Below are 25,839 nucleotides of genomic sequence, written 5' to 3' on the forward strand. Positions count from 1 at the left end.
CTCTTAGCGTTTTCCAGATCTTCCTCTTCCTGCTTCATCGCTTCTACCATCAATTCCGGCGAAACCCACAACCACCACCAGTTCCGGCGAAAAACCCAATTCATTTTTTATTGAAATTTTTGGCAGTTGATTTTCAAATGTTATAATTCTCAATTATTCGATTGTTAAAATTGTCATGGGTTGAGATAAGATCGAGAGAGATTGTGAAGAACAAAGACATTAGCTTGAAATTATATCTAGAACGGTTTCTTTTACGGGATTTCCGACGGCGAACGTGTGCACGAAAGTGACAACGGTGTGTTTCTGACTGTGAACCGGTGGTGGAAGGTGAAGTCGGTGAGCTTCAGAGACGGAGAGGGTTGGGTCGCCGGAAAAAATCAACGATGATGAGGGGAAGAAGAAAGAGCAAATTTTGAATGAAGAAGAAGAGGAATTAACGAGAGAAAGAAAAGAAGGTGATGGTGTGATGGTCCACGTGATGCTTTTATTGGAACATTAAATCTAAACCTTTCATTTTAATCTAAATGACTGTTAATATATTCTCACATTCTCATATAAGAAAGTCATTCTCACTATATATGTTATATATATATATATATTAAGAAAGAAGTGAAAGTGAGGCAAACTAGGGTTGCCAAAAGAGGGGGATCCATAAGAAATCAAAGGATAAGGGTTGGTTTCTTTTGGGATAGAAACTAGGGTTGGAAAACACCTTAGGATAAATCATCGTTTATCTTGGTCTCTGTAAGAGATTTGGGAAAATTGTAGAAATTATGGTTTATCATTGAAGACTAATTTCCTGTAATTCTTGTATCTCTTTGTAAAAAATTCTTTGCTAATGAACTGGAGAAAGACCTCTCCTCCACATGTAGATCAAATTCGGACCGAACTAAGTGAATAAATATCATCGTGTTCTTCTCATTTATCTTATTTTATTGTCTGTGATCTTTTTATCTTTGGTTGCTTCTAATTTTGCTCTCTACATCAAAGTATCGGTGTGAATTTTGTTCGAATTCACAACCTGGAGAATTGAGAATAGATGGTTAGGGAACAAGCATGAAGGCTCACGTTATAAAGAGGGAGAAGAGAAGGGTTGGTTACTCAGTTTATATCCATCGGGAGAATAAAGAGAATTTTTTGAATGATTATTGGTATCGAAGATAGGGGTTATTGTATTTTTTAATTTTGAAATCAATTTCTCGTAAAAAAAAATAATAAAAAATCATATCAGCTCCACTTGGTAAACACTTGACTAAGAGACATGAAATCAACCCAGGGTGGAGCCAGGAATTACACGCCAGGGAGATCATCAAGTCTAAAAAATGTAATTTAGCAAAGAAAAAATATATTTCGAAGTACTCAACATATACAAGAGATATTAAGAATTTATAAATAAATTAAGTGAATTTTTTTTTGGTAGTGTAAATAAATTAAGTGAATGAACTGCTTTTTCTCTAACTAACTTTCAACTTAAAAAATTATATTTATTTGATATACATCGTCAGAATATTAAAAACATTTAATTTTTGTCATAATCACTTATAAGATCATACACATGATTGATTGTAATGCGTTGATAATGTAAAACAAATTACACCGCATAAAAATCTCTAGAAAAGTACAAAACCTTTCGATTAAATTTAGTTGAAAAATGAATATTATAGACATAGATTTTCAATTCAATGATGATGCATTAAAGTATATTAATCCATGGAAGTAAAAATTAAAAGATTTATTTGATTTAATCTTAAAATAAGCTAATAATTTTTATTTTAATGAGAGTATATACAAATTTTTTGTAACATTGCTAAATAAAAATAATTATATAAAAAACCACATGACATATATGATTGATTATTGATAAATGTATAACAAAATTTTGCTCATTCAAAAGTGGATGTGCCTCCCCAGCCTTGTTTATATTAAATGAAACTTTGTTTTTTAAATCTTTGAGGGGCCACGACCTACACTGGCCCCTGTGGTAGCTCCGCCCCTGATTAGTCAACAAACGAGTAAAATTGGGGTGAAAATTGCACATTTAATATTACAGAGGTCAAAAGCGCACAATTGAAAAATTAGGTGGGACAAAGTTGCATTTAAACCTAAATATTTTGCAACAAAAACTTTTACGGCCTATACGTTGAGAAACATACACTTGAGATAAATGGTATGTGGGTTTGGACAAAAAGCTCATTGCTGAGTTAGCTTACAAAATAGATAGCTGCTTCCAAACTGACAAAAAAAAATTGTTTTCTCTGGATGCATTGTTTGTTTGAGAGGGATTAGGATTGCATGTACTTAGATATAGAAAAGTTATTGATCATGATCGGACGACAATATCTCTTCTGACCGCATGCAGTTTTGACTGCATTCAATCCAAATCCATTTTGAGAGGTAGAAAAATTGATGGCTTTTGTCCTCTATGCGGTGCATCCATACAAAGTTTTTTTTTAGAAAAACACTTATAGTGCAATGGAATACGGAGTATATCGCAAAAAATAATGACATGTCTATTGTGAACATCTCATAATACAAATATTCGAGAAGTTGAGCATTACTCTTTTAGAATTGATGGAGGGGTACCTCCCTACAAACTAAGATAAGCAAAAGAGCCCAAATTAATGGCTCATGGGCTCATTAATAAACACTTAACTTGCTCACTTTAAGGATATGTTCGGTAAAATGTAGTGGATTATGCTAACAAATTAAATTTGAATGTTAAGTAAAATTAGTAGCTGAACTAACTCATAAATATAAAAAGGACATGTTAAATATTTTAAACTTTCTAATTGAGACAATAAGAGTACAAATGAGAAAAACATGATGCAATATAAACTCCAACACTACTTGAATAAGCACCTAAAAATGTAAGAAGATTGTAAAACAAAATACGATAAGCTTGTGAGAGAAAGATCGTTATCAAATAGTGCGGGCTTATGCTATAAGCAATTCGCTATAAACCAGCGATTTGAACTTGTCAAACGTAGCCTAAATATGATGTTGCACACAAATGAAAACCCGATCATGGATAGACAAAAAGAATACATTATTTAACCAGAAATATGAGATGGGAAACAGAGAAAATACATTTGGGCAAAAATTTGTGAATAAAATAGTGGTGTATTATGGTTGCTTATTTTAATTTACGTGCAATATATTAATGTTTTTGCATGTAACTTCGTGTGATGATCTTGATTTAAAGCATTATTGTATATGAACATTAATGTGTTGATTATGTATTTAGCTTGACCGTGTAATTGAGTCTCCTCTTCAACCCTTCATAGAAATTCATAGAAGGTGGGAAGAGTGATTATGAATGACGCTTAGATAAATGATTTTAATCAATTGATATACAAATAAAAAAATAGTAGTTCTTACCCAAAAAGCAGTGGTTAAAGTATGTGGTAAATTGGTTACCACTTACAATAATGGATTGATTTGTGAGAAAGAATAGCTGAAAGTTGCTTTAATGTATAAAAAATCATGTACATTTGGCTGTTAGCAACTATAGCACCAATTAAGACATCCTTTAATTTGAAGTTTGAAGCAGATAACAACGGTGCTTTTGTTAAGTGGTTTAGTGTATATTTGATATTACATGATGGATGTGTCAGAATTACAACGATCCATCCTAATTATCCAGAAGTACATTTTATGCGTACATATCAGTATGTCTATATGTACATGTACTTATGCTCCCCCTTAATCATAGTTCGCCGCAATATGTTATATGTGTTCACATTTGAGCTTTTAAAGTCAGTGGTGTGCGCATAATGCTAGCTTACCAGATCTCCAAGACAAGTCATGGTGGGTAGCACCTTATATTCATACTTATGACTTATGAGTGCGATATGTGGAACATTATTGAAATCATTCTTAATAGTCCACCACTATACCAAAAAAAGAAGGAAAAAATTACGTGTATCACTTCATTACGCTACTATTAAAATACCATACTACTATATAAATCATTAACCAAAATTTATGATCCATCCATGTCCACAATTCCCTTTGAAACCATGGTTTTATCAAAAGAACATCTAGTTTCATTTTCAATCACCTTCCTTCTTTGTTTCAACTTGGTAAATTCTCAAATCCTTGGTCCAATATTATCCCCAATACTCCCTCCAATATTATCCCCATTAGTCCCTGACCTCTTAAATTTTTTAGATCAAAGACTTGCTATAGTTTTCCCAATCATTCAAGCCTTCAAAAACACAATAACATCTGACCCATTAGGAATAACCTTAACATGGGTTGGTCCAAATATATGCAACTACAAAGGCTTCTACTGCGACAACCCGCCGGATAATCTCTCGGCCACCACCGTCGCCTCCATAGATTTCAACGGCTTCCAACTCTCCGCCCCTTCTCTTGACGATTTCATCGATCAACTCCCCGACTTAGCTCTTTTCCATGCAAACTCCAACAATTTCTCAGGTACCATTTCACCAAAAATAGCATCACTCAAATACCTATACGAACTTGATCTTAGTAACAATCTTCTCTCAGGAACATTTCCATCTTCGATCCTAAACATGCCAACACTTTCATTTTTAGACATTAGGTACAACCTCTTCACTGGAACAGTACCTCAACAAATCTTCATAAAAGAATTGAGTGCAATTTTCCTCAACAACAACAACTTTCTTCTAACACTTCCCAACAACATAGGCGAAACAACAGCTTCTTATCTAACTTTCGCTAACAACAAATTCACCGGTTCAATTCCTAGTACCATAGGAAAAGCCTCATCAACATTACTCGAAGTTTTATTACTAAACAACCAATTAACAGGTTGTCTTCCATATGAAATAGGGTTCCTTAAAAACCTCCAACTTTTCGACGCAGGTAACAACCTTTTAACAGGTCCATTACCGTTTTCTTTAGGGTGTTTGAAGAAGGTGGAACAGTTAAACTTTGCTAGGAACATGTTGTACGGTCAGGTTCCGGAAGTGGTTTGTTCGTTGGGGAATTTGGAGAATTTAACGTTGTCTTATAACTATTTTAATAGAGTTGGACCGTTGTGTAGGAAGCTTATAAAAAGTGGTGTGCTTGATGTGAAGAAGAATTGTATTTTTGATCTTCCTGATCAGAGACCTATGGAGGATTGTGTGAAGTTTTATGCGGTTCCAAGAACTTGTTTGGGTTCTGGGTCGTTTACGGTTATACCATGTCAGCTTCCAATGAAACCTAGAGGGGGTAATAAAAGACGTTTGTTGTCATATTCTGCTCTTGAGAGAAAAAGAGTTGATTTGTAACTCACTTTAGATTAAACATTTTAGCTTAATCCAATTGTGGACTTGTGGTGTATTGTGCATAGCAAAATCTTGATCATTGCTCAATACTAACTAACTTGATACTATTTTGGTTAAACAATTGAATAAAAATTGGTATGTATAGTTGGTAGTGATAAAATAGGAGTACTTCATAGAGAGCTTCCAAATATGCGACACGTTTTAAAGATTTGTGACCTGAACATTTACTAATGTCAACCCTAATGATCATATTAATTTGTTGCATATCTATTATCTATTATACTAGTTGGCAAGGTATGTGTTGTAAGTTGATTAACACTTAACCAAAACTCGCATGCTTGTGTTAGCTTTAAAAAAGCAATGCCAACAAAAAGCAAGGAATGAATCCACTCAAGTTTTTATGTAAATTTTTTTTGAGTAGTTAGTCATGTATAAGTGTTTTATGTTATCATGAAAGGAAATTAAAACTTATAATGGTTGGTGGTAGTTGAGAGTCTATGGGAATGAATCCTCTCAAGTTTTTTTTCTCTCTCATATTTCTCATTTGATATCTCAATCTCACCATTGAATAAAGGAAAATGGTAATATGTATCTTAATGGCACGTGTTAGCATGATCCTAGAATAGAATATGTGAGATGAGTTTTTAACGTAAAACATATGTAGAAAATGTGACATGTCTCATAATTATGAAATGACTCATAATTTCTCATGTTTCTCAGAGCATGTAGAAAATGTTATAACAATTCTCAGTCCTCACAATACTCTCTTTCACATAGTCGAACACAACATTTGTTGCAAAATGTTACAATTATTACACGATAAATGAAAGATTAATGATTGGGATGCCTAACAATTGTTCGGATTTTGCTTTTTCACTTCTAAGATTGCTCTCTAACATCCTGAAATTACTTGATTGACCTAATCGACGGTTAACTGCAGCAAAAAGAAATTGAAAAAACCTCTAACGATAGTTAAGTGTGTCTCTGGAGTCCAAATTTTGAATTTTTCCTTAACCCTTTTACTTGTGTTACACGTTTTCAAGGTGCGTGATTTGTGTGCTTTGGGTTGTTGTTCCAAATTCTGGAACACAACTATGCTTCAACAGAATTTGAATGCTTTGAGTTATTGTTCCAATTTCTAATTTATAATTTGACTTCTATACTTCCTTCTACTCCTGTCATACTTAGCAAAATTAAATTCTGTTGACATTGGACTAATAATTACAACCACATTAATTTTCAAAGTTCTTGGTATAAGTTGGAACATGGAAAATATAGAAAAAGATGTATCTATGAAGATATGGACAAAATTGATGACTTTGAAGTATATTTTTACTATTGCTATTCCAAGGTTCATATATTCCAGACAGTGAAAGAATCATAACAAAAGGTTGAAACTAGTAATTGTTTACAATAACACAATCATTAACCACTGCAGTATATAATTGACTAGCTGATGCGATGCGGTTAAAATGATTTGGGCCTATTCGGAAAATTAGAAATGGAAAGGTGTAGTGTGAGAGGGGAAGGAAACTAGATCAGCTAATCAGATATCACACTATAAATATAATCAATTAAAAAAAAAAATTATCATTTGATACACTGAGATAAAATATTTTTAAAGAAGCAATTAAAGAGTAAAATAGTGACTCTTATCATATACGAGTCATTCTTGGATAATTGATTATGGAATCAAGTTGTCAAAAAAAAAATTTGTTTTTATTTTCATTGATTCATGTTCTCTCAATCACTATAATGATTAAATCCTAAAAAAAAAAAAGGAGTTTCTCTAGTCACAAATGCATACCATTCTCAATGTTGAAATCTATCTTTCATGACATATTTTTAGCCATGATCAAATTATATGTAGCTTTATCAATAGGAGTTTCTCAAAATTCAACAAAAGTTTTCATCAAAGAATTATAAGGAGAAGACGAAGACTTTACAAAAAATATAGTTTTTAAAGATATTCTTTTATCACAATCATATGATTTTTCCTTTACGAAATAAATCATTTATACATTTATATTATCATTTAACTAATTATTTTTTGAATAAACAATAAATCATCGTTATTTTATTTTATTTTATATACTAGCAAACTAAAATACGTCCAGCTGTCCCCGTGAGCATAGCTCAGTTGACATGGACATTCATTGTTATATGCAAGGGTCGAGGTTCGAACCCTGGACACCCCACTTATTCACCTTGAAAAAGGTGAATTCTAGCCACTAGGCTACTTAACAAAAAAAAAATACGTCGAGTTGATAAATAAATCCGTTTTATGTTTTAACAATAATATGTAGATAAATTTCCTTAAAATAAAATGATAAATCGATGTACGAATAGTTTTTATTAATACTTATAAATTGTAATCGAAATTTTGCCGCTAGTGCCTAGTTGACTATAAAATAAGTATAGATGCTGATAACTGTTATGAATACAAATAAATAGAGATGATAATAATAGAGAGAAGTTGAAGAAGAGAGAATAGGGAGAAGCATTTTTATTCACTTATGCATATCTCAATGTTACGAATGAGCTCTATTTATAAGAAAATAGAGTAGCTTATAAACTAAACTCAATAACTTAATAGTATAGTCAACTAACACATTTGCTATTTGTACATTCACTCTTAATATTTATAACAAAAACAAAATTGCAATAATTTTTATGCTCAAAACAAATTATTTTTTTCATCGCTGCACTTTTGTCGTACAAACTACCAGTACACAAGAACGCCACCGACACCCGTAACACAAATCACAACCTCGATTGAGCTGAAAATAACACTTATCATCCCTTTTTTAATTATTTTTTTAAGGACTTACCATCTCTTTTAAATAATGCTTTCTTTACTTCTTTTTGATAAACATATTTCTTTTATTTTGTTAAGTAATTTAATGGCAAGAGTCACATACTATAAATGTGAGAAATTCGGATTTTAAACTTAAGGTGACGTATTTTCTTCATTTTGGTTAAGGAGATTAGTCGTTAAAAATTCACTTTTTAAAGTAAATTATTAGAGTGTCCATGGTTCGAACTCTGACTCTTGCATATGGTAATGTTTCTACCAACTGAACTAAACTCACAAGAACATATTCTCTTCATTAAAATATGGAAAAAATAGTCATTTTAATCTCAATGTGTAAGAAGTAATCACAATAGTCCTTCAGTATAACAAAATTTCAAAATAGTCTTTGATTATGCACTATGTTAGTAAAAATTGTCTCTTACGTTAAAATATTGCATTAATATTGTCATATTAGTCATTTAACGTACTTACTTATTGTCATATTTAGTCATGTAAGTACTTACTTATTATCATATCAGTCTCTTTATGAAAAGATTTAATATCAACAATAAGGAACTATTTTAATATCAGAGACTATTTTGACTAATAAAATACACAATCAGGAACCATTGTGAAATTTCAGTGCATTGAAAGACTATTATAACTACTCGTTACATAATCATGGACTAAAATAACTATTACTCTTTAAAATATACTTCAACTTTATATAAAAAAATCTATCTTTTTCATTACTTTATACTCAAACAAAGAAAGCATATTCACCTCATGTAAAAATAAAAAAGAGAGCATATTCAACAAAGACAAGGAAGGGCTTGTTGGATAACCGGCTTGTTGGATAACCAGTTTATTTGCATCTTATAGCACAATCATTTATCATAACAACGTGTTTATATATAAGTTTGGAGAAGTTATTTTTATAACAAAAGATAAAATAATATTAAATTATTTATATATATATATATATATATATATAAAAGTTATTTTCATATCAAAATTGTCTTTTACATGAGTAGATAAGGTCAAATATGTCCATGTTGGATTAATTATTTAATTAATCAATTATGGATTGACAATAATCAATTATTATAAATTAATGTTATAATTTATAGTATGACCTATTGTATTAAGCACTCATTAGTTGATAAATATGTATGATTGGGTTATTCTTTCTAAATGGACCGTGATGGGTTGGACCATTTAGCTAAGTCTAATGAGAGGTCCCTAACCTCAGCCGTTTAGCTTATTGTGAATTCTTGGTGCTACACGGAATGAGGGTAGTCATCCCTCTCATCCTTCTGACAACAGTTATCCTTCATGAACCTAAACATACAAAGTACACAATTTCTTATTCTTATTCCTTCTTTGTTACTCATGATGATATGCTATAATTTGTATCTAGTGATCGATGGCTAAACATTTAAACTTTTATCAATTGGTAGGCTATTGTTAAAATTGAATCTTTCGGTTTTGGCTGTTGCGATTTAAATGAATTCTAGTGCTATTATTCTCTGAATGCCAAAACTGATGCATACATGCTCGAATTTGTTGTCTTTTCCCATATGGGTTTTCTAATTTTTTGTGAATCCGATGGTATCCTAATTTGCATAGTTAGTTCATAAAGCATGCGGATGAATTATTTTCAGAAATCTATTTCGCCAAACAACATGTGTGATACCGAATTGAAATTCACATAAACCCTATTTTATATTCGACATGTAAATTCGTTGAAACGGATCAACTATTCTAAAAAATTTACAAAAGATTTTCCTCATAAAAGGTATGAATTGCGCTACTTACAAATTAAAACAAATCGATAGGCACTCTAAACCAGTCCTAGTTTCGAATTTTGGGATGAACCCTAATTCGTTACATCTGTCAATTAATTCGATAATTCTCAAAATTAATACATGGATTCTTTTCTTCTCTCAATATCGATAAGATCCATACCACAATCGTCGCATTTCACTGCTTAAATCGCCATAAACAGTCGGGTCTCCCGCGGGTCGATAACCACCCGTTTCAGCTATCCGGGCGAAGAAGAAACTGCTAATAAAAAAATAAAATAAAAACTACCCACTCACGCATCTAGCTCGTGACAACATGGTGCGAATTACAAGGGGAAAATAGGTGTCGGGTCAGATTCCCTTAATTATCCTACCGGATCCAACTTTTGCACTAATCCGGGTCCAATCTTTTCTGTTTTTTGTTTTAAATGGGCGTAGCCTTATTTTTCTTGCTGATCTGGCCTAATTTTATCTAGATATATTTATGCATGATATAAGCTTACTATACCCTATTAAGCATAAATATTATACACATTCATAACCTATATAATATTTTTATTTGGGATTTAAATTAGTTTATGAGAATCATACGTTCTTTTATATCATGCATTCTTTAAATTTGAGTCTAAAATATAACACTTATGTAAATTTTTCTTTTAAAGTGTTAGTATTCTGAAGAATCTTAAGACTCATTCTTATATTCTTGTCTCATATATCTTGTATAAACTAATATATTTTGAGAATTACTAATCTAGACCCGTAATTTACTACTCTAAATTTTGTGATAAATACTATTAACATGTCTTGTCGAAATTAAGTACTTGGATCACAATAATACAATGCTAAATATTTTATATATATTGGATGATGCATTGTTGCATTTTTATGCTAAAATTCTATTTATGAATTAAATTTGCAGACCTCTTTATTGTTTATCAGTTAAATTTATCAAAACAACGTATTAAGAATTCATGCAATTTTAAATCATCCTTACAACTGAACACTTTTGTAAATCATAATGATTTATAATTAGAGTCTCATATATGTTTAGTTATAATGACTTATTCTCTATTCATGATTATTTTGAGATGATTATATTATAAGATATTCTTGTTAAATCATCAAAAGTCATTGGCTCTAAGCATAAGGATGAATGTCACACACTACGAGGTAAGTCGTTATTTAATTATTTTTATCCTCTTGTGACTTATCGTATATATTATTGCACATATGAAAATATTTATTGATTCTTCTCTTTTGTTGTGCAATTATGATATCATGTATAGACGTGAAATCCTTTTACCATAATATTTTAAATAGAACTCTATAATTCTTATATATTATTACTATAATACTCCATGTTGTATTTATATTCTAATTCCAATTTATAATGGGAGTATTGAAAAATTTATTCTAAGAGTTCAACTCTGGATAAAATAGAAAATCAATTGGCACACTTGTATTCTAAACAATATCTCTTGTTATTATACTATTTCATATAAATAAATTCTAAAGTCATATTTATGATATGTTAATTTAAAATATTGTTAAGCATGACATTCTATTATTTGAATATGACCGAAGTTGAGTAACTTAAATACAATTGTTTATTCATGATATTATTTATCACATTCTTTGAAGCATAAACATTATTGATTTGTATAATTATAATCTCACCTATCGTGGATACAATTATGCAAATTTTGTTAAACAGATTAGCATTATATTGGTGACAGTCATACCCTATCGGTGTGTTGTTATTAATATAATTGTTATTATTCAATGTACCTTATTTTTTATAATTATGTCAAATATAATTAGAGTACCCTATCAATATTTAATTTGAGACATAAGAATTGTACATTGTGATGATATAGTTCTTACTTATTATCCTTAAGATCTCGAATGACATTACAATAAGTAAGTTACTCTATTAAAAGACATGTAGCAAACTATATAAATTTTGCAATCCAATATTATTCTAATTTTTGAATTAAATTTCTAATTAAATGTTCTTTTTGTATATATATAAATATTTTGGATTGCTATTATCCCTTTATTATGTGAGTGACGGACATACCCTATCGGTGTGACGTTACGTAACATATCATTCTGTGATAGAGAAATAGTTGAATATTTTATTTAAATATCTTTCAAACTTTTTAATTCAACTATCATTATCTATTCTCTATCGAGTGGGAGAATCCTTGCTATGTATTATGTAACGTGATGGATATACACATTACTCAACATAATTATCCTTTTATGGGTAAGAAAAATACCTTATTAGTTTAACTATTATTCTCATCAAGTGGAGAACATATATTTCTTCAACAAGCGAGAAAAATTCTACATGTCAATTAACTATATCTTATAAACAAATATATTATTTGTTTCATAACTCTAGATATAAAATTATTGTAGAGACTTATATTGAAGATATTAATTATAGTCTTGATTTTCTCATAAATTATTATTCTCATAAATTATTACACACTTTCATATCCGTTTATATTATTGTAAACTCATTTTGTAAAAAGCAATATGTCAAAATCCTAAAATTCTTAACAACTTTGTTAAGAAAATTTTATTTATACCACTATTCTAAATAATTATAAATGGTGTATTTAGACATATCTTATATTATTGCTATTCTTTAATACTTATGGAAGCTTATGACTATTGTCTCTTATATCTTCAATAATAATAATTATAAGTCTCGTGTATTTCCGCTGCGTGTAACCTAATCTTTTCTCAGATGTGTGTAATTATAATTGTAACATTTGAGTTTTGAGTGAGTCACTAAATTGTGAATATAGTCTCATATCCTATTTTATAATACTAGAGACTTATCTCACTCATATGATGATAAACCTTTTACATAATCATCATGCTCTGTCATATTAAGGTTACTATATTTATAAAATTCTTTGAAATTTTAATTGTGAAAAGGAGATCTTGTGTTATAAAATTCTTAAATGAAAATTTAAATTCTCCTTAATTCTAAATGCAGAATATGTGGTTAACTACGAAACCCAGTTCTTGATAATATCTGCCATTGATAAAATATGTATTTATGGGGGTTTCATACTATCCTTGAGTTACCACTTGTGTTAATAATTCTGCTATGCTCATGTGCAAAATATGTGGTTGAGTTCATGAAACTATATTAGTTAAAATTATGTAACCACTTATGTTAATAATCTTGCACTAGTAATCAAGTATCCCACTGTTGAATATTACATTATTATAATATTTTTATATCAGTGATCACTAATGAGAATCCCACTTACTCTTGTTTGTATATATGTGGGATCAGTGGGAGTGTATACACAACACTATGTATTATGAGCTCAAATGAGAAATCTCACTCTTGTTTATACATATGTGAGATCAAGAGAAATGTGTACACAATATTATTCTCATCGTTGTCATACTCTTGTGCACACTATAAAATATGGCATAGCCTAAGAGACTTTAAACTTTAGTCTCATTCTATTATATTGAGATATATATTAAAATTCTTTTAATATCTCAATAAGCATCATAATTGAATGCTAAAGTCAATTTTGTTGGAATATGCACAATAACCTCTCAGCATGCAAATATATATTGTGCTTCTCGTTTACCAACATTCCACATTTTATGAGGTTATAAATAATAAGTACGATGTATAATATCAATACTCCTATCGAGTATGATATTGTGTTCTTGTAGTACTTATAATTTGAGATAATCATAAATGTTCATTCATTATTGACATTTTAGTGACCACATTAATCCACATCCTTTTTTTAAACTAAGTGTCTATGTTAATCCATTTTGGAGATTCTTGAATTTCCTATTTCTTTATGGATTTTCATAGTCACATTTTTCTAAAACGTGGATTAATTGAATGTCGTGGAACATTTATCGATTTAGACTAAATGTAATTACTCTCTCTTTATAGGTTATCCCTATAAGTAATTACTATTCTTATACCTTTGTGGATATATGACTTTTATAGAATTGAAAACTCATTGGCAGAACCACTAACCACAGACTTATATAAATGAGTATTGTAACTCATAATGATTTGATTAAGTCTATGATATTTTGGGTTAGTGGGTGTTTGTTATAGCATTTTTTAAAATGCTTGGGCCATTCTTTATTGACAAATTCTTTTAATTCAAGTGTCACTATAAATTCATCATTTGTTAGAAAAGGGAGTCTTTGACCTGTATGATTTGTTTTCCCTATCGGATTCAATTTCTGCAGTATTAAAGTTTACTTCTCTTTCGAATTAGTGCTTTGACCATACATATATTTTAAAGTTAAAACTTTATATTCTTTAGTTATTGAATATTGTCATCCAAGTGGGAGATTGTTGGATTAATTATTTAATTAATCAATTATGGATTGACAATAATCAATTATTATAAATTAATGTTATAATTTATAGTATGGTCTATTGTATTAAGCACTCATTATTAGTTGATGAATATGTATGATTGGGTTATTCTTTCTAAATGGATCGTGATGGGTTGGACCATTTAGCTAAGCCCAATGAGAGGTCCCTGCCCTCAGCCGTTTAGCTATTTAAACGTCATCCCATCGGTTAAATTATTATTGTGAATTCTTCTGGTGCTACATGGAATGAAGGTAGTCATCCCTCTCATCCTTCTGACAACAGTTATCCTTCATGAATCTAAACATACAAGGTTCACAATTTCTTATTCCTTCTTTGTTACTACTGATGATATGCTATAATTTGTATCTAGTGATCCATGGCTAAACATTAAAAATTTTATCACTCCATGCATATATTATAGGCTCTAAATGAATCTACTGTTTTGGCAGTTAGCATAGGAGTAAATAGCTTGAAACTCAAATTCAAATCAAGACAGGAAAAAAGTGGATTTAATTATCTGGTTTTTCTAAGGGCCCTACCAATTTAATTCCTTCAATCATTCCCTGGAGGCATTTAAATGTGAAATTCAATTTATGCAACAGGATACTCGTGATTCGTGAACATGTTTTCTAACCCATGCAGAGTTATAAGGTGGATTGGAAAAGAAAATTAACACTTTTGTTCTATTATTAAGAATTTAAGAGATATAAAAAAGGAAAAACTTAAAATAGTACTCCTACACAATTTTACTGGGGCTTGAACTTTTGCAAAACTCAAAACTCTCACCATTTTCGGTTTCACTCTTTATCACAAAATGCCTTAACTGATCTACATTGTTAACCAAATTCTCTTCACAAAGAAACTCATAGCTGAAAATCTTCTCCACTTCTCTCCAAAAATCATGAACAAAAACGTGAGTTTTTCCCACTTTCTTGCTACGAGCTAACACTGCCGCAGTAAATATTGCCGACATTCTCCCTGGAGCTGCCGGAAAGTACCCTCTTGGCCCATCAACTAGAATCACGTCCCAAGAGACTTGGTAAATGTGGTTCGGCATATCATTGATTCCGAGTTTACATTCTGAGAATAACAAATTTTGTACCGGCTTACAATCACGTTTGGACTCTTCTTTTGCATGAGAAAGCAACTTTGGATACTCACTAACTTTGCTTGTGAACTGAACATCGTAAGCTTCGATACCTGGGTTGGACTGTTCGAATTTTGAGATAATATATTCGTTTTCATCGATGAAAACAGTGCGACCATTGTTATTCAGTGCAGACCAGAGAAGGGACTCTTGGGTGAGACCAAAGATAAGGAAGTTGGGGTTTGGTGTAAGGTGAAGAGTGGTTGTTATGGCGTTGATTTCTGAAAAGGACATGGATTTGGTGGTGGAGTTCGAGGAGGAGGCGTAGTGAACGAGAGCTTTAGTTATGGAGGGTGGAAGAGGAGAGGTGGAGGAGGATGGGGCGGAGGAGGTGGAAGAGGAGATCATGGTTGTGATTAGAGTAAGAGTGAAGACTATAGTGAAGAAAGTGATGATGAAGATAAAAAGATGGTTAGAGAGAAAGGGTACTGTTGTTGATGATTGCTTGTGATGAGGAGAAGGGTGTAGGAGTATGAGTTTTGGATTTGAATTGTTCTTCATTTTTCTTTTTGGGGAATAGAGAGAACAAATAGTATTATCACTCTATCAAGAATGAGATAAGTACATGTATTTTTGAATAATGCTTCTTTTGTATTTGAGTATCTGATCGTATGCACATAGACTTACAAAACAAATAAATGGTGAAATAGTGTGAGATTTGATGACAATGCTCTCAAGGATTTTCAGTGTAATTTGCTCACTATTGAAAATTTAATAGACAGAACCGAGTAAATTTTTTATATAGAAGATGAAAAACCCTCGCAGAGTAAAAAAAAAAAAAAAAAGGTTTTTTCACGTTATACAATGGTCTTCGTGTCTTATATATAAATAGGAAAGATAGTTATGTAAAGAGAGAGAAAATGGGTAGTAAGATTAGAGAAAGTCAAATAAAAAATTGACAAAAAGAGAAAGTAAAAGTTTTGATATGACCAAAATAATTTGACTAAGTCAAAAGTCAAATATTATGACAAATAAAAATAATAAAATTGTTGTTTAGATTTTATTTTGCATACAAAATAGTTATTTAGATTTTATTTTGCATACAAAATAGTTGTTTAGTTTTTTATTTTTTGTTACCATGGGAATCCCTCGTATGTTAGCCTTGCTATGCTTCACAATCTCGAATAAAAGAAGAGAATTGTGTTAGGTCTGGACAACCAACATCTAACTTTGTCGACATTTGCGAGTAACAAGGGAATCCCTCCTATGTTAGCCTTGCTATGCTTCACAATCTCGAATAAAAGAAGAGAATTGTGTTAGGTCTGGACAACCAACATCTAACTTTGTCGACATTTGCGAGTAACAATATCGTTGGATAAAAAAGACTTGCACTTAGTTTTCATTGATTTGGAAAAGATGCATGATAGAGTTGCTAGAGTGAAAAAAAAAAACTTAAGAAAGTGGTTAGGTTTATATATATATATATTCAAGTTATAAAAGATATATAGGAGGAGTCTCGATTAGTGTGAAGACATATAATGGAGACATCATCAATTTTTTCCAAACAATATGAGTGCACCAAAGTTCAACCCTAGATCTTATTTTTTACTTTAGTTTTGAATATACTTACAAACGCATCCTAGCATCAATATGTATACTTTTTGCATATGAAATAATCCTATATATAGGCTTTCTCGTGAGAGAAGCAAAATAGAGTATATGAAATGTAATTTTAGAAGACGAAATATTTTTATTTTAGATGTAAAAGTTAGAGATCATATCATACCACAAATTACATGATTTAAATATCTTAAATTTATAGTACAAAATATAAGGAGTTGTATATATTTTATAGGCAAAATTACACAATTAGTCCCTTAACTTTATTTTAGGTAACACTTTCGTCCTTTTTCTTTTTTTTTTGTCACGATTTAGTCATTTATGTTATAAAATGACAATATCTTATCATTTTTTTATGAGATTTTTTTCAAAGAAATTTGATTTTCTAGGCTTGTATGATGAAGATTTACGTTTGCCTATGAGTTTGATGATTTTTTTTTGGAGTTTTTGATTATTTTTTTCATAAAAAATGATAACTATGTTGTTATTTTATAACATAAAGGACTAAATCGTGACAAAAAAAAGATAAAGGACGAAAGTGTTACCTAAAATATAGTTAAGAGACTAATTGTGTAATTTTACCTATTTTATATGATACAAAAGTACTGCTTTTAAATTATGTATACTCAAAACAGGTGGGATTTAGCATGGGAAATGATATTTGTTTCCCACCATGGGAAAGTTAATGTTAGCCATTAGATCAGGTAGAGAACTATACACCCTCAACACTAGATTATTTTGTAACCATCTTCCACCTTCATCTCTCTCAACATTTTCAGAATTTTTTTTTGGGAAACATTTTCAGAAATTAAAACTTAATAATCCAGAAATCAAATAAAAATAAAACAACTTAACAAAAAAAATTCTTCCAATGAAAAATACATTTTCATGCGTTGAACTTATCAAATGAAAATCAAACAACTTAAAAAATTCTTTTTCCTGCATTGAACTAGCCTAGGAGATCCAAATTTTTATTTATTTTTTTAATCTGGAAAATGAAAAATAATGAGAGAGAAGAATGCAGATAATTTTCAATCATGAAACAACAACAACATTCATCATCACATCACATAAAGCATATTCCTCAAAATCCTTTCAAACTCATCATCACTCCAAATTTCCCACACATTCAATTTCTTCAACTCCCATAACAAATCAAATTACCTTATTTTACCTTCTTTTATTGTGAGATTCAAGTGAAAAGAATAAAATTAAATTAAAGATAAAATAATAAGAAGATTAGATTATTAGAAACAAAAGTGGTAAAATATAGAATGGGGTTTTGTTACAAAGAGAGTGAATGAAGAATAATAAGATAATTAAGGAATTAAGAATTGTAGAAAAGAGTTTGGTATTTTTCATCTGTCAATTAGGGTGAAAACAATTAAAGAGATGGTTGTTCATAACATGTTCGTAACACGGTTTTAACTGGATTTGGATTTGATTTTGATGTGAAGGGAAGGAGAGTTGGGACAACCATTTTGATGGTGTTGCTGGTGGTGGGTTGGTTGGTATGGAGGAGAGATGGTAGTGGAAGATAGTGACAATAATCTAGTGTTGAGGGTGTATAATTCTCTACTTGATCTAATGGCTAACATTAACTTTCCCATGGTGGGAAACAAGTATCCTTTCCCATGCTAAACCCCACCTTCAAAACAAAGAGGCATGTTCAACTCATGTCAAAATAAAAAGGAGAGCATATTCAACACGACAAAGAAATGAATACACGACTGCTACTGTTTTGGCTGTTAGCTTAGGATTATTTTTTGCCGTTCTAAATTTATTTATCGTAATGAGTATATACCACTTTCATTCTCTTACTTTTATTTATCACTTTTTCTTAATTATGGGACAAATGGAAGGCAGATCAATTTGCTTGTAAGAAATTGTGATTTTATTTATTTGAAACATGGTATTGTGATTCTTTTTAAAATTTAAAGTATATCTTTTACATTAATTCGTAGAAACGCTGTCATTTTCATTTTATAAAATGAATCCGAATATACTCCCATTTTATTGACTCCACTTGCAAATTCACAAGTCTCAAAAGTTTCAATTTATCCTAAAATAAAGAAAAAGAAAAATAATCATAGCTACAAGCCCAGAGATAATACAAAATAAATCTGTAAAGCTAAGCTCCATTATCACGTTCTCACCCCTTTTTTCAGGTGAAAAAGCAGTCCAATATTGTAAAGCAAAATTAAATTACACTTCTTTTTCTATTAAAAATACATATATTCATAAAAAAGAAAAAGCTAAAAAACAAAATACACACAATTTTACACATTGTTTCAAGAAACAAAAGTTTACTTTAATTCCTCAGTCAACATCCTTTGACACCGACACAGACAACAACGGAGAGTTAGAACTTCTGCAAAACTCAGAACTTTCACCACTGTCGGTTTCACTCTTCACCACAAAATGCCCTAACTGATCTACATTGTTAACCAAATTCTCTTCACAAAGAAACTCATAGCTGAAAATCTTCTCCACTTCTCTTCCAAAATCATGAACAAATATGTGAGTTTTTCCCATTTTCTTGCTCCTAGCCAACACTGCTGCTGTAAAGATCGCCGACATTCTCCCCGGAGCTGCCGGAAAGTACCCTCTTGGCCCATCAACAAGAATCACATCCCAAGAGACTTGGTAAATGTGATTCGGCAAATCGTTGATTCCGAGTTTACACTCTGAGAATAACAAATTCTGCACAGGTTTACAATCGTGTTTAGACTTTGCTTTTGCATGAGAAAGAAGCTTAGGATACTCACTAACTTTGGTTGTGAACTGAACATCATAAGCTTCTATTCCTGGGTTGGACTGTTCAAATTTTGAGATCATGTATTCGTTTTCGTCGATGAAAACAGTGCGGCCATTTTGGTTTAGTGCAGACCAGAGAAGTGACTCATGGGTGAGACCAAAGATGAGGAAGTTGGGGTGTGGTGTAAGGTGAAGAGTGGTTGTTATAGCGTTGATTTCTTCAAAGGACATGGATTTGGTGGTGGTGTTTAAGGAGGAGGCATAGTGGAGGAGGGCTTTGGTTACGGAGGGTGGAAGAGGAGAGGCGGTGGAGGATGTGGCCGAGGAGGTGGAAGAGGTGATGGTGGTGATGAGAGTGAGAGTGAAGACTATAGTGAAGAATGTTAGAAGGAAGAAGAAAAGCCAAAGACGGTGAGAGTGAAAGGGTGTTGTTGGAGCTTGTTTGTGAAGAGAATGATGGAGAAGTATAAGCTTAGGATTTGAATTGTTCTTCATTTTTTTGAGACTAGAGAGAGAGAGAGAGGGGTTACTAGGACTATAATAATAGTACTCTTTTATCTTTATGTGTTCTGTCAGAGTAGGGTTTCGGAGTGTCTCTGTTTATAAATAAATACGTACTCATGTGATCTTTTATTTATCTGATGTAAAACTTTTTAACCGAATCTATATTAATCATCAAGTTGAAGGTGGTAGTGGTAGGACTAGTAGTATTACTGCTAGTAAGGGAAGAGGGGCCAGATGATGTATCGAAGTTAGGAAAGACCGACAGAGGAATTGCGGAGCAGATTGAGAAGAAGGGGTCACGTATCCAGGCAAAGGTCGTGGCTACTGTAAATATATGGACCACGTTTGTAGGTCCATTAAGAATGCTACACGTATACAAAAAATGTGGGTCCAAAACTAGGTTTGATAAAATATACAACATTAAGTATATTTACTTCATTTTATAATCATTCATTTATCGTACTAATTGTTTTTATTTAGTGCTACTAGTTCTATAATGTAGGTTTAGGTTTGTCATTAATTAATTGAAGTCATTAAATAATTGATAGGGTTTGGAAGTGCATCAAAAGTTGTTGGCAAATGGCAAAGGCGTATTTTTTTTATTTTTTTTTGTCCAGTAGTCTAGTGACTGGAGCTCACACGTTTAAATGTAGAGAATTCGGTATCCGAAATTCGAACTCCAATCCCTGTATAAATTATGTAATGTCTCTGTCAAATGAAAAAAGCGTATCTTTATCTGACCGTGGAAGATTTTTCATAAATTCTTTCTTTAGACTATATGTTTATTGTATGAACATGTAACTTCTCCCTACCTTCTATTGGCGATAAGATATTGCTTATCTATTTCTTTTTTTTTTGGGTTCAAATTCTAGAGATACTAGTACTTGATTAGTATTTATACTAGTACAAATTTTTGTTTTCACCAAAAAAAAAAAAGGATAGCACGATGTTAAACACAAATTTAACTAACATGTTACATGTGTAACTATCTCTAACAATTACTGACTAAACTGGATCGATTTATTCATTCAACACCTCTTTAATTCAATCTTTTCACTAATGAAATTACACTTCAAAATATTCTCAACACTTCGAACATTTCTATATTTAATGGTTTTGAAATGATGTCACCTAATTGATCCCCTGATTTCCAAAACATCAATTTTATTTTTCCGTCGTTAACTCTGTCATACTCCTAAGCTTTTTCTTGTTCACGCCTTCTTCTAAACTTGAAAAATTATAGATCGACCACTTCATATTGTACACACTTTGTACACCTCCAATAAACATCCTCCATGTGGCATTTATTTATTTATTTTTCTTTTCTTTCTTTTGTCAGATTTCTTTTCTTTTCTTTTCCCACATACCTCTCTCCTCATCCTAATCCGTCTTAACCACTACCTCTTCTATCCCCGTCTCCTCTTTTTCATCTGTCTTTAGTTTCTATCCGGCTCCATTCACGTCATTCCCTCATCACCATCATTTTCGAATCTGGTTCAAGTTATGAGAGTGTAGGCAGATGGTTAATGGAGCTAAGGGAGTTTGGTGGCGAAGAGATGGTAGTTATTCTAGTTGGAAACAAATGTGATTTAGAGAATCAAAAGAAGCTCAGGAAGATGAAGCAAAAGGGTTTGCAGAGGCAAAAGGTTGTGTTTTATGGAAACCTCTGCTTTGAAGAATCTCAACGTTGAGCAAGTGTTCTTACAAATGATCACAACTACTTTTGTCATCACAAACCAAAGAAGTTTGCAGAACTCCAATTGGACTTCGAGGAAGTCACCTCCGACGACAGCTGGATCCACACCGACGACAGCTAGATCTAAAATCACTGCCACAGTCCTCATCGTCACAGTCGGCTGCCTTTTCAATCAGCGGTCCTGTTTTTGGCACGATTTCTTGGTTTTTCGACGCAGTCGCCGTCTCCGAAGGGCGTTTCCCGGCATCAGAGGCCGTTGTTGATAAGAGAGAGAGAGACATTGATTGGTAGTGGTGGTGTTGTTTTGTTGTTGGTGGAGTGGTGGTACTGTTCCGGTGGCGATGGCGGCTGGGGAGGTAGAAGAAAGAAAGTAAAGAGGGTGGGAAAAATGTGACCCAGTTGGACCAAATTACCCCTTAGTTTTTTAAATGGACAAAATTGTCCTCATAATAATTAATAAAAATTGCCACATGGAGGTGGTACAATGGTGGTATGCCACCTTAGAATGTTACTGTATCACCACTTTCTAAACTTAGTACTTCATTATCATCAAACACTTCAAAGCCATCAAGTCTACTAGATACTTGCCTACATTTTGATCCTCAACGGGTCCTAGATGTTTAGCTCATTGCAGCTTCCGGCGCTCTTTGGACCCCACAACACTTATTTAATTCCATTTCCATTTTTCATTTTCAGCAATGATCACATCTCTGCTGTTAATTTTTCTTCTTCTTTTTACTGGATCAGATAATCTATATGTCCTAGCCTAATAGGATGATGACTAACCAAAATCATGACTTCACTCTTGTCATGTAGTTTCCTTCTTTGTTGATCTAGTGGATGCTTATAGCATAATGATCCAAACACCTTCAAATGACTCGATGCAGATTTATTTCCAGTCTACGCCTTTTCTCTATACCATTTTAGCGTCTTTGTAGGACACTCTGTTAAAAATTTACATTGTTGTGGAAACAACTTCCCAAAATGAATGTGGCAAAGTTTTTTCTTTCACCATGCTTTTTGTCATATATAACACAATTATATTTCTTCTCTCAGCGAGGACATTATGCTTTTTGAGTATATAGAGTTGTAACTTCAGTCTCAATTCCATTTTTTACACAAATCCTCAAACTCTTTTGAGGTATACTCCCCTCCTCCATTTGCCCTCAACACTTTGATGGATTTGTTACTTTGCTTATCAACTTTCACTTTGAAGTTCTAAAAAATTTCAAGTGCTTCCTTCACCTTTGGTTTTAATCAAATAAATTCACACCATTTGAAAAATCCTCGTTGATGGTAGCAATCATCAAAATTGTATATGAATCTGAATCTTCATAATGTTCCTCCTGAACAACATTTGCTTCTTAATCACTTCCCTTCTTTTTCTTGCTTTGCCAATGAATCTATTCCATCAAAGCTATGGTTTTGCATATATGGTTGGTTGATTATGTACATAATAAAACGGGGTGAGACTATTGATGGTAAAGTTGTGTTGGGATTAAAATTTTAATATGGAATTAGGATTATCATAATAGACTCACACTCACATTTTGATAAACACACAAAGAAAGGAAATTGCATAAACTGTGTATTATTGAATTGATTATTGAATACAAATCAAGCACATGCATTTATACTAATGCTAATTCTCATTTGATATCACTCACTAACACAGCTAACTAACAAATTTAACCTCTAACTACCACTAAATATCAACTAACACTATTGAAATTGAATATATTACTCTCTTAACACTCCTCGTTTCTTGTGACTTTGTGCCAGCAAAGCTTGATCACAAAGTTTTTCACGCGCCTTAAAGTACTTTGCAATTCTTCAAGAGTTAAGACTCATAGTTACAATATATTTGGTTTCTTCAATTTCACGTACAATTTCACATACACTCTCCGATCACTATTATAAGCAAAACTTTGCATTTTAGATTCATTCATTAAATTATATATGTCTTTTATAATAAAAATTAGGCTTAATACATCATTTGGTCTCTTAACTTATTTTTGGTTTTCAATTTAGTGCCCTAATTATAAAGTGTCTCAATTTGGTCCCATAAATCTTCTGTCGTTTACTATTTTAGTCCTCTCCGTTAATTTTTTGAAAAATCCGTTAGCTCATTTCCTAGTGTCATTTAGAATTAGGGATCAATGGTTGGGTTTTGAAAAGCACACATAAAATACAATGGACTCACAACATAGGATGACTTCTATTGTCATCTTCTTCCCTCTACATCTTCGTATAACCTTCATAAAAAAAATCCAATTTTTTTACTTTCAAAAATTCATCTTTCAACTTCATCAAAATCCATATAATCAAATCCTTAAATCTGGAATAAACACCACCACCATCATCTAACTTACAATCAAACCCATTTATCAAATTCATGAAAATCTCTACAAAAGTAGAAACTTTTTACTCCTTCTTCATCGAAGCATACCCTTCACAGATAAAGAAGTAAAGATTATAAGGGAAAGATTTTTGTGGATTCATGATGACAACCCAAGTTGCAGCACCATAGAAAAAGACAAAATGACAAAGTCGTCAAAACCAAAGGGGAGAAAGGACTTATTTGTCGCAAATCACAAAATTCCAAATTTTATTCTCATCCAAACAATTTCCTGTAAGCACGAAACCAAGCAGTCAAAGACCCTAAAAAACAAGTCCATTCTACCATAATTTTACTTTACCAAAATGTTCAATCAAATAGATTTTACTATCTGAATGCTTCTCTAAGCAACACAACAAACAATAATCAGTAGAAGTCACAAGTTTAATATCATCTTCATCAACACAAAGCCAGAAAACCCTTAAATTTAATATGTTTTATAAAAGATTTCTGAGAAGAAGAATGGGGTCGTGAATGGAGGTCGCCGACAGAGATTAAGCGGTGGTTCAAGAGGGAGAAGGGCGTATGAGAGAAGAAAGAAAGAGGAAATAGTTGTGTTTTTTTTTTTCTTTCTCGTGAAATAATAATAATAATAATAATATTAATAAGAATTATAATAAGAATTATCATATGTTGTGAGTCCACGGTATGCCATGTGTGCTTTTTAAATCCAACCGTTGATCACCAATCTTAAACGACACGTGGAAAGGAGTTAACAGATTTTGTAAAATACTAACGGAGAGGACCAAAATAGTAAACGGCAGAAGATTTATGGGACCAAATTGAGACACTTTATAGTTAGGGGACCAAATTGAAAATCAAAAATAAGTTAAGGGACCAAATGATGTATTAAGCCTAAAGATTATATACATCATTAATTGAATGAATCTAAAATGCAAAATTTTACTTATAATAGTGGTCGGAGGGTGTACCTGAAGGTGAGAAAAACACAAGAAGGGGGGTTGAATTGTGTTTTCTTTTTCTCAAGATAAATTCTTCTTCTGAGATCACTTCAGAAGCTGTTTGAAAACGCTTCTGATGTGATGACACTTCAGAGGCAATTGATTTGCTTCTGATGTGCAGTTCAGAATTGGATATGCAGCGGAGTAAAACAGAGTAAGATAGAAGAGAGAAAGACACAGGCAATTATACTGGTTCCTTCCACAAACCGGAAGTAGTCCAGTCCCCATTACACTTCCAAGGAGAGTTTCACTAAGTTTAATCACAACTGATTACAACTTCTCAATACTACACCTAGTATGAGACTTCAAATTGCTCAAGCACGCAGGCAAGAGACTTCCTTTGCTCAAGCACTAAAGCAAGAGACTTCCTATGCTCAAGCACTAAAGCAAGAGACTTCTATTCAAATAGAATTACGCAGAAAATTGTTTGAGTTTGAACACTTGATATACAATCAGTGGTGTTCACAATACAATGCAAATGAAAGACTCTCTAGACTTAAGAATTTCTAAGATATATCAAATGAACACAGAAATTCTAAGTGCTTTTATGTGAAACAAAATTGGCAGA

General features: G+C 31.9%; 3 protein-coding genes across 3 annotated transcripts; 1 reads left to right on the forward strand and 2 right to left on the reverse strand.

The window, feature by feature from the left end:
* Nucleotides 1-3,862: 3,862 nt before the first annotated feature.
* On the forward strand, nucleotides 3,863-5,524 carry LOC25494448 (uncharacterized protein At4g06744). Its single transcript, XM_013601411.3, has one exon. It carries the CDS (start codon nucleotides 3,996-3,998, stop codon nucleotides 5,259-5,261), a length of 1,266 nt encoding a protein of 421 aa, XP_013456865.2. The 5' UTR covers nucleotides 3,863-3,995; the 3' UTR covers nucleotides 5,262-5,524.
* A 9,387-nt stretch (nucleotides 5,525-14,911) lies between these two features.
* Nucleotides 14,912-16,130, reverse strand: LOC25494449 (protein IRX15-LIKE). The gene has a single exon (XM_013601412.3). The coding sequence runs from the start codon at nucleotides 15,893-15,895 to the stop codon at nucleotides 14,984-14,986; it is 912 nt and encodes a 303-aa protein (XP_013456866.2). The 5' UTR covers nucleotides 15,896-16,130; the 3' UTR covers nucleotides 14,912-14,983.
* Nucleotides 16,131-19,060: 2,930 nt separating this feature from the next.
* On the reverse strand, nucleotides 19,061-20,294 carry LOC25494450 (protein IRX15-LIKE). Its single transcript, XM_013601413.3, has one exon. It carries the CDS (start codon nucleotides 20,204-20,206, stop codon nucleotides 19,274-19,276), a length of 933 nt encoding a protein of 310 aa, XP_013456867.1. The 5' UTR covers nucleotides 20,207-20,294; the 3' UTR covers nucleotides 19,061-19,273.
* Nucleotides 20,295-25,839: the final 5,545 nt, after the last annotated feature.

The sequence above is a fragment of the Medicago truncatula genome, chromosome 4, assembly GCF_003473485.1.
Source record: "Medicago truncatula cultivar Jemalong A17 chromosome 4, MtrunA17r5.0-ANR, whole genome shotgun sequence".
NCBI lineage: Eukaryota > Viridiplantae > Streptophyta > Magnoliopsida > Fabales > Fabaceae > Medicago > Medicago truncatula.